This window comes from Thermobia domestica, chromosome 6, assembly GCF_964235325.1.
Source record: "Thermobia domestica chromosome 6, izTheDome1.hap1.1, whole genome shotgun sequence".
NCBI classification, from domain to species: Eukaryota; Metazoa; Arthropoda; class Insecta; order Zygentoma; family Lepismatidae; genus Thermobia; species Thermobia domestica.
In genome coordinates, this window is record NC_137459.1 from 297,816,714 (window position 1) to 297,831,293 (window position 14,580).

Below are 14,580 nucleotides of genomic sequence, written 5' to 3' on the forward strand. Positions count from 1 at the left end.
TAATTTTTTTAATCTACAATGATGTTTCCTGCCAAGAGGACCACAATCTTGACGGAACCATTTCTGACATCGGAAGCGTGTCACTTATTAATAACGAAGAATCAGTTAATTTTTCTTACGATGGAAAACATGTATCCTGCCCTCATTGTGAAAAACTTCTGGCTAACCACAGAGGACTTGCCATCCACATGAGCAAAAGTCACCAAACTGTGCACAAGAAAAATAAGCCTTCCATATCAAAAGAGAAGCCATCCCTGAATTACAATGCTTCCTCATCAAAGGGAATTTGATATAACAATCAGAAGAGAAAACAACAGATTTCCGACTTTTGCGATCTTATAGTCAAATTAAAATCCTCTGTACCTTTATTAAGAAGAGTCCCAAGAGGTGCTTGGTCACCTGTAGCTATCTCTCTCCATGATGTTATCCATCGTATTGTAAACACAAATGAACTAGACGCATGGATGGATCTGCTATTATTCCCATATGCAGTCCTCAATGTTCCTTCACAATCGGATCAAGTAAAGAACTTAACTACCTGGGTCAAGCAGAGTCTGCGAATGGAATGATTCTCACCGAGATTCGTTACCCGATAATTATTCACAAAAATACAAACGCAAACCTCAACATTCTTCCGATCCAACATTTTTTCACGCCAAAAGAGTCGCAAACAAACTCAACGATGGAAACATAAAAGGTGCAGTCAGATTATTAATTTCTGAAAATATTATCGCCACACCTAATGCCTCTGTTTTAGAAGCACTTAAGGAGAAGCAACCTTCACATTCAGACACTTTTGCATTACCAGATCTTTCTAAAAATAAGCCTAACATACCAAGAGTTACAGCTTCTGAATTACAATATGCAATAAAATCCTTCCCATCCGGATCAGCTGGAGGTATTGACGGTCTCCGTCCTTCGATTCTTAAGGATTTACTCTTACAACAGGAATCAGATTCAAAGGAAAGATTAATCACAGTGATTCTGAAATTACTTCATTTAATCCTTTCAGGTAACGTACCTCACGAAATAGGACCAACCTTTTTTGGAGCATCGCTTATTGCACTCAATAAGAAGAGTGGTGGAATTAGACTAATCGCTGTGGGCAACATTTGGAGTAGGATATATGCAAAAATTATATGTTCCAGAATTAAAGAATCCATCGTAACTTACCTTTATCCTCATCAATTGGGAGTATGAGTCCCCAATGGAGCCGAATTCGCAGCACATGCAGCTCGCATTTACTTTTCTACTCCTCATACACAACAAAAGGCTTTTTTGAAATTAGACTTTGGTAATGCTTTCAATGAGCTGAACCGAGATGCAATGTTCCTCACAATTAAAGCTAATTTTCCACCAATTTATCACTATGTCTATCAATGTTATGCGCACCCAAGTAACCTATTCGTAGGTGATAACATTATACTTTTGCAACGTGGAGTACAACAAGGCGATCCTTTATGTCACGCTTTGTGCACCATTACAATTCAGTCCATAGTGTCTGGGATCAACACAGAATTAAATGTCTGGATTTAGATGATGGTACTATAGCAGGAGATCCAGACACAGTTATGAGTGAGCTACACAATTATTCGAACAATGGCAACAGACATGGGACTACACTTAAATTTCATGAAGTGCGAAGTAGGATTTTTAGGAATTTCTCAAGATCAAATGGAAGTATTATATTCACAATTTAAAAATTCAGCACCAGGAATACAACTTATCACAACCTTTTCAGCCTTTCTTCTTGGTGAAGCCCTTTCACCTGAGGCAACACGTAACTTGTTAGTAGAGAAAACTAAAAAGTTAGATTTTTCGTGTCACGTCTGGCCCTAGTCTCAGCATATTCAGCTTTTTACCTTCTTCGTGCGTCGTTCTCCATGCCAAGATTAATCTATTTTTTACGCTGTTCTCCTTCTTGGCGTGAAGTCGATTTGCTAGAGAAGTTTGACATTGTTCTGAAAAGTGGACTAGAATCGTTACCCAACTGTAACCTAAATAATAACGCATGGATACAGGCCTCCCTCCCAGTTGATTCTGGAAGTCTTGGTATTCGTCGGGCTGTCGATTTGGCGTATCCTGCATATTTAGCGTCGTTCTATGGATCCCGGCATACTCCTTAATCAAGAAAATGAGCCTCACATAGAATTGGATGTCCAAGACTACAGATCTGCCTGGTCTAACCTAGTTAGTTTAAGTCCTCCTGAAATAACTGACAGAAGTTCACAATCAGTTTGGGACAACCCGATCATCAAATTGCATCAATCAGTGATACTACGAGAAGCACACAGCCAAGGGGACGAGGCCAGACTTCTCGCCTTCTCATCTCCAATTTCAGGTGCCTGGGTACAGGCATTACCTTCACACACCTTAGGACTGCACCTTCCAAACGAAAGTTTTCGTACTGCAGTTGCACTTCGCCTAGGAGTAGAGATCTGTGAATCACACAACTGCTCTAAATGTGGTACATCAGTCAAGCAGAAGGGTCTACATGGTCTGTCTTGTATAAGTAGCGCCGGAAGGTATGTGAGGCATTCCAACGTGAACGACATTATCTGGAGAGCACTCACATCGGCGGAAGTTCCATCTGTTCGTGAACCTCCGGGATGTAACATATCTGATGGCAAAAGACCAGATGGCATGACGCTGGTACCATGAAAGAGGGGAAAGATTCTTCTCTGGGATTTCACCTACTGTGACACTTTCGCGTCATCCAACCTTACTCTTTCGTCATCACGAGAAGGAGCTATTGCAGCCAACGGATGCTGGCCAACAGTGACGTTCTGAGTATTAAGTGTAGCGAATTTGTACTCAAATGCTCTAGAAAGACATCTGGAGTGTCGGTAGATTAACACAGATGAAGCAGGGTGATTCATATGTGTGGAAACACTTAACGAGAAATGCCCAGAAATGCACTCATAATAAATAAATGTGAATTCAAACCGTCAGAAATGTAAGGAATAGCATAAAGAACATGAAGGCCATTGCCAATTCACCAATAATATTCCCTCAATTCGATGCAATATGATGTGCACGGTTGCATACCAATACGGATGCAACAACTGAGACCAAGTTGAAATTGTGCAAGGGGACTCACAAAGAAACTGGGTAAACTAAATGAATGTCACTAGTGGGATCGCATGATCGATATTGAAATGTGGCCAATGTGTGTGTTGATATCAACATGTAGCTAATGGATAAATGTCAACATGTCCCACTACTGCCGGGATACCGTCCCACATGCGAAAAATAGGAAAATAACTACCCGGGTCTTGAATCTGAGGCCGTAGGCTCTCAGTACGATTGGAAACTGCGACCACGCGAGCGAAAGCGAGCGCTCTAGCCCTGAGGCTTCGAGGAAGCCTCACTTTCTCTGTATTCATTTCTTTGAGGAGTACCCACTTTGTTTGGCAAGAGCTCTTGCACAGCCTCCCGACATGCTTGTGTGTTTCATTTTGTTACTCCTACTGCACAGTTGTAAACAATCAGAGCTTTAAGACGTTTTTACCTATTTCTCATGTCGTTTTATTTACCATATGTATGGTGTTCCAGCAGTAGTGTTACATGTGAAAAATTGGTTCATTTTCGTCTTTATCTTGGCATGTGCACTGTGCGCAAGATACGAATTTCTGGAGGTATTTTCCTATATTTCGAGTACGTCATATGTCCCAGAAGACGTGGGACATGATACAAGTTTGTTATTTTCATGCTGCATCAGAATTTGAACCATGGATTAAGAGATTTCTTTTCATATGTGTCGACTCTGGAACAATGTCCCAAACAAAGAGGGACATTAATACAATCGTATTCTAGTTACGTTCTACCAAAAAGTGCAGCACATGTAATAGCAGAATGTACAACGTTATTTTTCTAGTTTTCGCACTTCGGACATTGTCCCAGCAGTAGTGGGACATGTTGACATTTGTTCATTAGCTACATGTTGGTATCAACACACACATTGACCACATTTCAATATCGATCATGCGATCCCACTAGTGACATTCATTTTGTTTACCCAGTTCCTTTGTGAGTCCCCTTGCACAATTTCAACTTGGTCTCAGTTGTTGCATCCTTATTGGTATGCAACCGTGCACTTCATATTGCATCGGATTGACGGAATATTATTGGTGAATTGGCAATGGCTTTCATGTTCTTTATGCTATTCCTTACATATCCGACGGTTTGAACTCACGTTTACTTAGTATGAGTGCATTACTGGACATTTTAGTTACGTGTTTCCACACATGTGAATCACCCTGATTCATCTGTGTTAGTCTACCGACACTCCAGATGTCTTTCTAGAGCATTTGAGTACAAATTCGCTACACTTAATACTCAGAACGTCACTGTTGGCCAGGATCTGTACCTGACGATTATGCAACCACACACAACGGGCATGAAGGTGTCCGCCATTTTGTATTTGTTCCAGATATCGACTTAATACAAACGAATTATTGTTACCTGGTAGAAACCCTATCAATTCATATCCATTTAGACCAATTTTCATCTGGCAGATTATCCGGGACTCCTATGATCCTTTGGGAAATCCCTTGCGTGTGCATGGTAGGATTGTGAAACATGCAAAATTCAATACAGCAGGTATGACTTCTTCAGTGAATTTTTTACCCGTCCTCTTTACGTTGGATAGTTTCCGAACTATTGGCGTCCGAAAGTTATTTTCCCACGCTTTCGGCACCTTGTATAATAGATCCGAATCTATGTTCGATAGCCGAAAGTTCAAGAGAACATTTTTCCTTGTCTCAGTGGCAAGGGTCACCTCGCAAGAGTTGTAACACTTCTTTTGCAACACCCGATATATTACATATTATATATATATATATATATATATATATATATATATATATATAATCATCTATTTTTTTCTACTAATTAAGTAACTTTGACCATTAAGAGAATTTACAGGTACACTACTTAAAGAAATTTAGAAGTAAAAATGATATGCCTTGGGAAACAGAACAGGTAAGTTTTTGCTTTCATTTTCAAATGACTTTCCTACATAAGCATCAACAGCTAACGCAAACCTGTATTTCTTCCCTGTTGTCCAAGAGATCATCTCCCAATGTATGTAGCTTCGTAAAATTTATCCTCAAATTGGTCATTTTTAACAAATTTTGAACTTCTTTTGAATACGGATCATCTATTGGTAAATTTGGAGGCAGAACTCGGAAGATAATCTGAAAAATAAATAAATAAATAGTACATGACGTAAGTTAAACACATTTCATATTAATAATAATAATAATAATAATAATAATAATAATAATAATAATAATGATAATAATAATAATTTTTAAACCAAATATACCATTTAAATTACGAGCGCACGGAGGTAGAAACTGATATGACAAGACAAATCAATCAACATAATATCAAATTACGGCAATACTAACAGAATAAATTTTCATATGGTATAAAAATCTACATTTTTGGAAAGTAGGATAATTTTACCTTATAATCGATTTATTTAAACCAATGGTATTCGTTTTCTCCACCTAACTCGTTATTGTACCTATATATGGTTTTGTATGGAAAAACAACTGAAGGGTAAGGGGAAAAAAGAAGGAATGTCACAAAATTGCATTTTCGAGAAAACGGCGTTTTAATATTGAAAACAGCGTGAAAAGAATAGGGTTAGTCAAATTCTTTGCCCCTTTTTACATTGATATTTCTACATCTATGCATGCATGGCATATACAGTCAAATAGAACCAAGAGTCACTAACAGATAGGACAAAGCACCCGAAAAAGCACGCACATGGACATTTCTTGTTTTTTCCCCTTACCCTTCAACTTGATTTTAACTTCATTCACCAAAGGGAATTTCATCTATATCGCCAAACTAATTCTGCCTACTCTAAAATCTAACTCTATTCATTCTTTCTAGAGCCAACTGAACAATTCACTGCAGCTAGATCAATCGTAGGCTTTCCTGGAGCTCCAGGACTACATTGCTCGCTTATTCGTAGCATCTATCATGCTTACCAAAGCTTCTCTTGCTTTTGCTTTTTTCCGATGTTCATGATAACTATCATGTAAGTGATCTTCAGATACAGTGAAACCTGTCAACTTGGCCACCTCTCTAAGTTGGCCACGTGCTTATCTTGGCCTAGTTCGTCTTGAACCTGCATTTTCCCATAAGACATTCGTTACTTACTACTCTATAAGTTGACCACCTGTCTATCTTGGAAGTTGGCCACACTGAAGCAATGATTACCCTATGATGATAATTTGGCCATGAAAAATACAGTTTTGTTATTTTTCTTAACTCTTTCGAATTCCCATATGAAAGGCAGACTGGACATAAAGAAGCATAGATTCGCACGATTTGTTCTTGGAGGTCAATGGCCAGAACACTACCCTCATAAAAGGGTGGTGAAGTAAGATGTAAATAAGAAAAAGCACGTACAGAAATTCAGGAAATGGTTGTACGTATTTTTTTACCCTGTCTGTTTTGGTAAAACCATTAGCTATAACGGCTCCTTGGGAAGCTTTAGTAATTCCGGAAAATTCTCAAGGTTAAAGCTCTATTGTCATTTATTGGCACCTGACTGCACGTCAAAAGGTAGTGGAGGTTTTGAGATATGAATTCCCTCAAGATTTTCTCAAAACATCTTTGGCTCCAAGGGAAACACTTCTAGCTCATTAACAAGAGGTAGTTAACTACAATATTACAATGTGCATATCTACCAAAAAGAATAAAGCAAATATGTCTAGAATGAACCACCATTCAGTAACAACTGAAAAGAAGTCATATAAACTGCATATGAATTTCTCAATTTATAACTTAGCTTTTCTTGTTTTCAATCTGAATAACTCAGTGTGCTATAATATCAATTTCAATAAACTGCGTACATACACTTCTATTTCATGGTTGTTTGTGTTATTGTGTTTTCAATCCGAATAATCTAATGTACCAGACTAGTTTTCAGGAAAAGAAAGGTATGCATATATATTAAACATACTATCAAGATCGCCGATCCTGGGGGGACCAAGGGGGCCCGAGCCCCCCAAAGCTCATGTGGCCCCTCTTTTATTTATGAGTATACAATGTTTGGTATAATTTGAGTGCAATTTTTCTTAAAATCTTCAAATATATACCTTCTGCATCTGAATGCCCCCCCCCCCAAATTTACAGAGAAATCGGCGCTCTTGCATACTATAGTAATATTTTCTAGTACTGTATATTTTTATGATTACTCTATATACATTATTTATAAGTAGCTGTCGAGCCACTGCTTATTAAAATTTTACAATCAAGTAATACTAGAAATCCTATTCTAAAAATACACAAATCAGACTTATTTTCTGTAAGTTGGCCACCTGTCTAAGTTGGCCACTTTTCGATGGAACCGATGGTGGCCAACATAGACAGGTTTCACTGTACTTCCTTATCGCACTCAAGTTTATTTACTGGAAAAATGTGAGTACAGTAGAATTCAATAAGTATTCATTTTAACTAAAACGCTAAATTTTATAGCAGCTATAATTCCCTTTTTGAATCAAAAGATCCAATATATTTCTGGCAAAAAAAAAAAAAAAAAATCTTGTAGGCCTTATATCCCGAAAGCTACATATAGTGTAGCCAAACAAAAACTAACAATTTACTCACACGGGAGAGCCCCACAAGTTGTCGCTAAAATCTGATTCTCACATAGCACATTTGATAGAGCATCATGAGAAATGAACATGAGCAAAATGTAAGGTGCTAGGGACCAGAAGGATAGGAGCTAGGGGGGCTTCAAAATTTGAATAACCAAAAAATTATATCATGGAGTTATGTATGTTTAAAGTAAATATCTTGAAAACCGTTAAAGCAATTAAAACAAAAGTTGCACAATAATTATATTCACAATAATTATATCAACAGAGTTGCCAACTTAGCATAAAAATATTTTATTTGAAATAGCACTCTATACAAGTGTGCACAGATTTAAAATGCACTATTATCACTAAGCATAGCAAAGTGTAGTGGTACAGTGTTGCACGCTATTGGAGCTACATGTTCTGAAATGTACAATAGTGAAGTCTCATATGTGGCAACAAAAGGTGATAAAGGAGTGTATTTGAAAAAGGTGAGGATTTTGTATTATACTTCTGTAGCCCCGGTTAATAAGCTGACAACTCGCGAAAACAAAATGATACACGCGAGGAGAGAAACACGTGTTTTCTAATTCTGTAAACTGGTTCTCAGGGGCGGCTTTAGGATTTTAATTTTGGGTAGGCCCTTTCCCTCGCTTATGGATACATATACAATTTGATTGATTAATGACAATAGGAAATTACTTTTCCAGTAGTGGTTGATGATATTTGTTTAACTAGCAGAACCTGCGCTCTCTACACAGCGCATCATTCACATATGAGCATAAATCTCCTTGTCATTCCTCACATCTGTCCATGTCCCTTTACAGACACAAGTGAAAGACGTCTTGATAAAAATTGGCAAGAGATACCATAAAGGGGACATTTTTGCGATTACTTTTTCAATATCTCGCACCGTTTGAAAGATTTGAGCCTACTTCCGGTTGGAGTTTTTAATTCATGTATGATCAGTGTTTTCTTTCTTTCATGCGGTATGTAATAAGCAAATACATTACACACACAATTAATTATAATGTCAGTGATATATGGTTTTCATTGAGCAAAACACTCCAAACACTCGAATAAAGATTCAACTTAGAGTGGAGAAATGGTTATCCTTCGTCTTTCATTATCATCTGGCCATGAAACAAACGCCTGAGAGGTATGCAACCCCGTACACAATTGTGCTGTTGGGATGTATAATGCGTAGGATATGATGCTTTAGTTTTTTTTCTTCTAATTTCAACACTTCCTGTGTACCCGTAAAAATGTAATAAAGAAATAATGGTCATGTTTTTAAAATATTCAATTAGAACTGGACAATCTACATGAAATTTGCAATCGATCTGTGAAAACGTCATCTTTCTAGAGCTTGTAGTTTCCGAGATCTCATTGTCGAAAGGATTGGCCACAAACATATAGTTTAAGAGAACTCCAAAGCTGGCAGCACAATTCATTTGCATTGATTTTGGAAAAGCCTTATTAAAATAGAGGCTTTGAACAATAATTTAAAAAAGATAAACTTTATGAAAAACGGATTTATTTAAATTATTTATTTCAAGTACACATACTTTAAACTATTTGTCTTTATTAAACGTGAAATTACAAATAACCGTAAATCAAACGTTTGAAATCCAAAGTTATAGGTTGGAGCTCAGGCGCCTTTGTTGTTATTGTAGCATTTTAACTGGTAGATTATCTACCATTAATATAAATAGTGGAAAATATATTTACTCTTTATTGTGTTTTTTAGCGTTCTCTCCAGTCGTCGTCTCCAATTTAACATTTTTGGGTAGGCCCGTGCCATTACTACCTCATTTCGTTTTTAGTCGGCCGGGATAACGGTGTGATCTAGAAGAGTAGACAACCGACATATTAGGCATCACGGGTTCCAATAACGCCTTGAACGTTTTTGCTGTACTTTTCACCTTACATTTCATTGTTATCTTTGTCCTTCATAGTAATTCGGATCTCACTTTACACTCCTATATAGCTTCGGAGCTGACACAGGACGTAAAAATAGCATCACTCAATTTCGTTTTTCAAATGCATCAATATTTTGTGATACTGCTGACATTTTACTGCTGACATGTGTTATGTTATACTATCTGTGCTATGCATTTGAACTAAATTCATAGTATGAAACCCAGATTCCTTTATTACCATCTGTTGCCACATATCAGACTTCTCCATTGTACATTTTCAGCACACGTAGCTCCAATAGTGTGTAACACTGTACCACTGCACTTCACTGTTATGTTTAGTGATAATAGTGCATTTTAAATCTGTGCACACTTGTATATGGTACTATTTCAAATATTTTTTATGTTGAGTTGGCAACACTTCCTCACCTATGGCAACACTGTTTATGGTTTTCGATAGGGCGTTTTGTTTTCATTATATTGTGCAACTTTTGTTTTAATTGCCTTCACGGTTTTCAAGATATTTACTTTAAACGTACATAATTCCATGATATAATTCTTTCGATAATCAAATTTTGAAGCCCCCTAGCTACTATCCTTCTGGTCCATAGTACCTTAAATTTTGCTCATGTTCATTTGTCATGATGCGCTATCAGATGTGCTATGTGAGAATCAGATTTTAGCGACAACTTGTGGGACCCGCCCGTGTCAGTATGATGTGCTTATTCCGTAAAAAAATACGAGAACTTGAGTTAGGGATCATTCAAAAATTTTGTGGCTCCTGATTCACAAAATTAAATATATAACACACAAACATTTTCTTGCACGCCCCGTATTTTGAGAACTACATACAGTGTAGGCAAATTAAAACTACAAATTTACTCAGTATGATGTGCTTATTCTGTAAAAAAATACGAAAACTCTATTTTTAAATTTCTGTGGCCCCTGATCCCAAAATATCAATATATTTCATTCAATCAAAAATTTTCTTTTACGCCTCATATCTCGAGAACTACATATAGTGTAACCAAACCCAAACTATCACTTTACTCAGTATGATGTGCTTATTCCGTAAAAAATACGAAAACTCGATTTAGTTGCCGTTCCGAACTTTTGTAGCCCTTGATCCAAAAACTAATTATTGACCAAGATCGAATCTTTTGATCCATTTTTTGGATCATTCCTAAAATTCTTGTTACCTTAATCGTTTCCAAATTATTCGTCCATAAATAAATTCAAAAGGTGCTCTGTTTGCTCGTCCCTATCCTGCTACGGATTAATTTTTAAAATAATTAATCTCACAATATTACCTGATTATCTATTGTTAAGTCATATATATATTGTTAAGTCTATTGTAAGAAAACTGGGTTACTGTTGATGGGAATGAATTACATAAGTAATAACTTTATAAACACACTGGTGAAACGGCATGTATAAGTAAGAACACTCCGAAGGAATTAACGGATCTGACCCAAACTTGCTGTACGGGAAAAGGACGGTGATAGCAATCCACGTACAACGTTCCGAACATGTTATACAAAGGGTCTAGAATCATTAAGTACTTTCTTTAACAGAACGTATAACCACACCGAGAGGCCACACAAGCTGCTGAATGTCTATAATATGATAGTTTTGTATCTCACGCTTGTTGTAGGTCTTGATGTGGCTGCAAGATTATCACCTCTGAAACCAGATGGCAGTCAGGTGTATACGTATGCAATAGAGCTTAGGTTCGAAGACCTAGCAGGCCAGGGAAGGTGTATATCGAGTAGAGCACACTGGGTTGCCTGGCACTACGCAGAGTCACGTTATCCTACTCGAAGATTAAATCCAAAGTATCCAGATAAGTCTGGAGGATAGGATTGATGATGGTCGTGTATGTACGTAGTACTCGTCATATTTCCTTAAATGAAGAACAGATGCGAGACAGATTTTCTTTTGTTAAAAAAGTCCCATGATTATACATCGACGCTAAGGGAGATGGTACCAAAATGATCACCATCTTCTTAGGTATTGATCAACACAAATATCATCTCATTTTGGTACCAAATAGTAACCGGTAGCCACTGGCCAAACCAGTGGCCAACGGGTACTAAAATTGTACTGTATTTATTCTAAGAGAATTATTTTTACTATTAAATAAGATAAATATTTTAAAAAAAAAAAGTGGGTTCATGAGTTTATTTAATTTTCGAAATTTTAGTTTTTTCAATCACCCTGTATAATCACAAAATTGCAAGAAACAAAGTTTAAAAATTAGCTTATAGGAAAACATTTTTCCAATTTGTTACTCAACAACAACTGATGAAAGGAGAAATTAATTTCTCTTCCTGCGTTTCTCAAAACCACCTCTCAATCATTTTTTTTAATTTAAAAAAAGAAAGAAAAATCTTCATAATAACCATTCGTTTCATAATTAAATACTTAATTGAGAGATCCTTTATTTTCATTTCTTCAAAGAATATATAACAACATTTTTTTCCCTTCTATTTATAGGTTTCTAGCATGTTCGTATCTATAAACATACTAACCTCTCCCTCAGTTGAAGGAGCAACGTTTGAATATCTTGACTCGCAGACGACGTCAGTCAACTTTCGTGGTAACGTTTTAGGAACGCCTGGAAAGGCTTCATCGCAGTTGTATGCGAAATATCTATATACCTGTAAATTAGAAATATATTAAATATATGTAAATCATAAATAATCAGAACACACATAAAACTGAAGTGCTGCGAGATAAAGAATACATAAATTCACGAAAAAAATTATGAACAAATGTAATTTGTGTACGATTAACTTTTTTTATATAGATGATAAATCTTTTCAGCTTGTCACTTAAATAATGAACTTACAAATCATATTCTGGGTTTCTAAACAACTGTGGTAATCCGAGAATAACTAAGTTTTGCAAGATGAAAATTTATAAGATATTGTAATGTTTTCCTCTCATTACAGGTAAGGATCTTATTTGTAGCACTGCAAAAAGAGGAAACCAGCCATAATATCATTATTTGTCAACAAGCCACCCATGTGTCATACGAAGTGTTGGAATTGAATTTTCATGTAAAACTTATCACGCCAAGGATTTCTGCAATTTCTGTGTTGGTTTGGGCGACAGACTATCTTGAACAGTTGAGGATCGCATTTGCGGATGACACTCTAGAGAATACGACTTATTACGAGCAGAAAACCACGTTGTGCAACAATATGCTTGCTGTGGAAAAAATAATTTCCAAAGATCCAAGCCGTATCTATGCAATGACAGAAGACGCCTTAGGTATTGAGTTCTTCTTTCTGTGTGAAATTTTACAGAAAGAACTAAAACTACAGAAAGGTGTGTTATAATGTATTACAACTCTTCTAGTATCAGATATGAAATTATAGAGGTATTGCGAAACTACAAATATCTATATATTTAACTGAAAACAATTTTTATCTGGTATACAAATCCAAATCGTTGGCTTGGCGTACTTTTAAGAAACTAACTATATCGAAGAGACCGTAGGCTATTAGATTTTGTATGTATATCCTAAGGGGATTTATTACTATATTATCATTACCTTCATCAGAGAGAGATATACTACCGAAACTGTAACACAGATTAATTGAAATAAGTGTTTGCTCTGGGGAGTTATGTTTTTATTTTTTAAGTTATCCAAAGCTAGAATGAGGAGTACTCACATCTGTAGACTGAACACTGTGGTACTTTTATGATAAATTTTAACAAAGATAATATTAGGATAGCTGGATTTCTTCCTCCTATAAAAATATGGATGCAACAACTAATTTTCACTTGTTTAAAGCGTTAGCAAATACGCAATAGTTCTAAGGTCAATATCAACAATAGTCATAAAAATAAAACACTCGGACCAAATAATTTAAATTATTATTCAACATCTGATAAGGTGGAGATCAGACAATAGTTTATAAAAGACACCCAATGTTAGTTTTAGTATATTATTATACTTTGGCTCTTCAAGTGTCTGGTATGTTTAACTTTGGTGTGGATGTTTCGGATTGATTTTAATTGTAACAGGTTGTTTGGGGCTGCTAGATTCGGCGATTAGCATGGTTGGTAAACTCCAGTTCAAAAACGCACAAATAATGGCAATACAAATAGATGTATTACGAGACAAAGAAAGCCGTTTGTCAAGTCAAGTTGCCTCAAAACAAAGTAGATCCATGGAATTTAATTTTCTTATTCCTTTATTATAAAAGTTTACTCGATTACAGAAAACAACTTTCAAACACTAGAGTTAAAAAAGAGCTAAAACTACCTGCCAGGTGTTTCCAAAGTCATATGATCTCTCTATTAACATGGCTGCTGGTCGGAAAGTTTTAAATGTAATAATGAGATGAGTAAAGTGAAATTCCGCTTCTAAATCCAACTGTATTGTAACATTTTCCACTCCATTTTCTGATTGCCACCATGAACGACTATGCCGACCACTGAAAAAAAAAATAATAAAATTAAAAAATCAGCTAAAAAGAAGTCAGAATATACAATTAATTACCATTATGATACTAAATCATGTAAAAATTAATTAAAGTTAAAATGCCCAGCGGTTGTATCCTTTCAGCTAAAAAGTACGGATGATACGTGCAAGTGAATGGTTGTGAAAGAACTGGTGGAAAAGGAATGTGGGAAGAAAGGGGAAACCACAGGTAAGATCAACCACCACAAAGTCACATGGCCTGGAATGGAACCAGGGACTCTCTGTACCACACGTAAGTATTCTACAACTATGCCATCGCGTCCATAATACAATTCTAAAGTAAAAGAAAGGAAAGTTTGCTTTTTATTTAGCTGACGATATGGAAGTTAACAGAATAGAATGCATATCATTACTATTCCTCAAAATAACCATTTCTACGTATGTACAGAACATGTGTATATTTGATACATTTTGGTGGATTACAATGTAATTTTGGTTTCGAATATCCTCAGATTCAACCAATGGAACAGTGAATAACAAAGCATATGGCGCTAAGACGCGCGTTACACTCATGTGTTTTAATAACCATAGAATATACACGAATACTTATCAATTTAATGGA

At 36.2% G+C, this 14,580-nt stretch overlaps 1 protein-coding gene across 2 annotated transcripts in view; it reads right to left on the reverse strand.

The window, feature by feature from the left end:
• LanB1 (laminin subunit beta-1) overlaps positions 1-14,580 on the reverse strand; it is a 396,592-nt gene that overhangs the window by 93,482 nt on the left and 288,530 nt on the right. For both annotated transcript variants that reach the window (XM_081762898.1, XM_081762899.1), the window contains 3 exons: positions 13,800-13,971; positions 12,055-12,183; positions 5,046-5,198 (listed from right to left, as the gene is read on the reverse strand). In XM_081762898.1, coding sequence (XP_081619024.1) covers positions 5,046-5,198; positions 12,055-12,183; positions 13,800-13,971 — 454 coding nt within the window. The remainder of the gene's footprint in view (positions 1-5,045; positions 5,199-12,054; positions 12,184-13,799; positions 13,972-14,580) is intronic.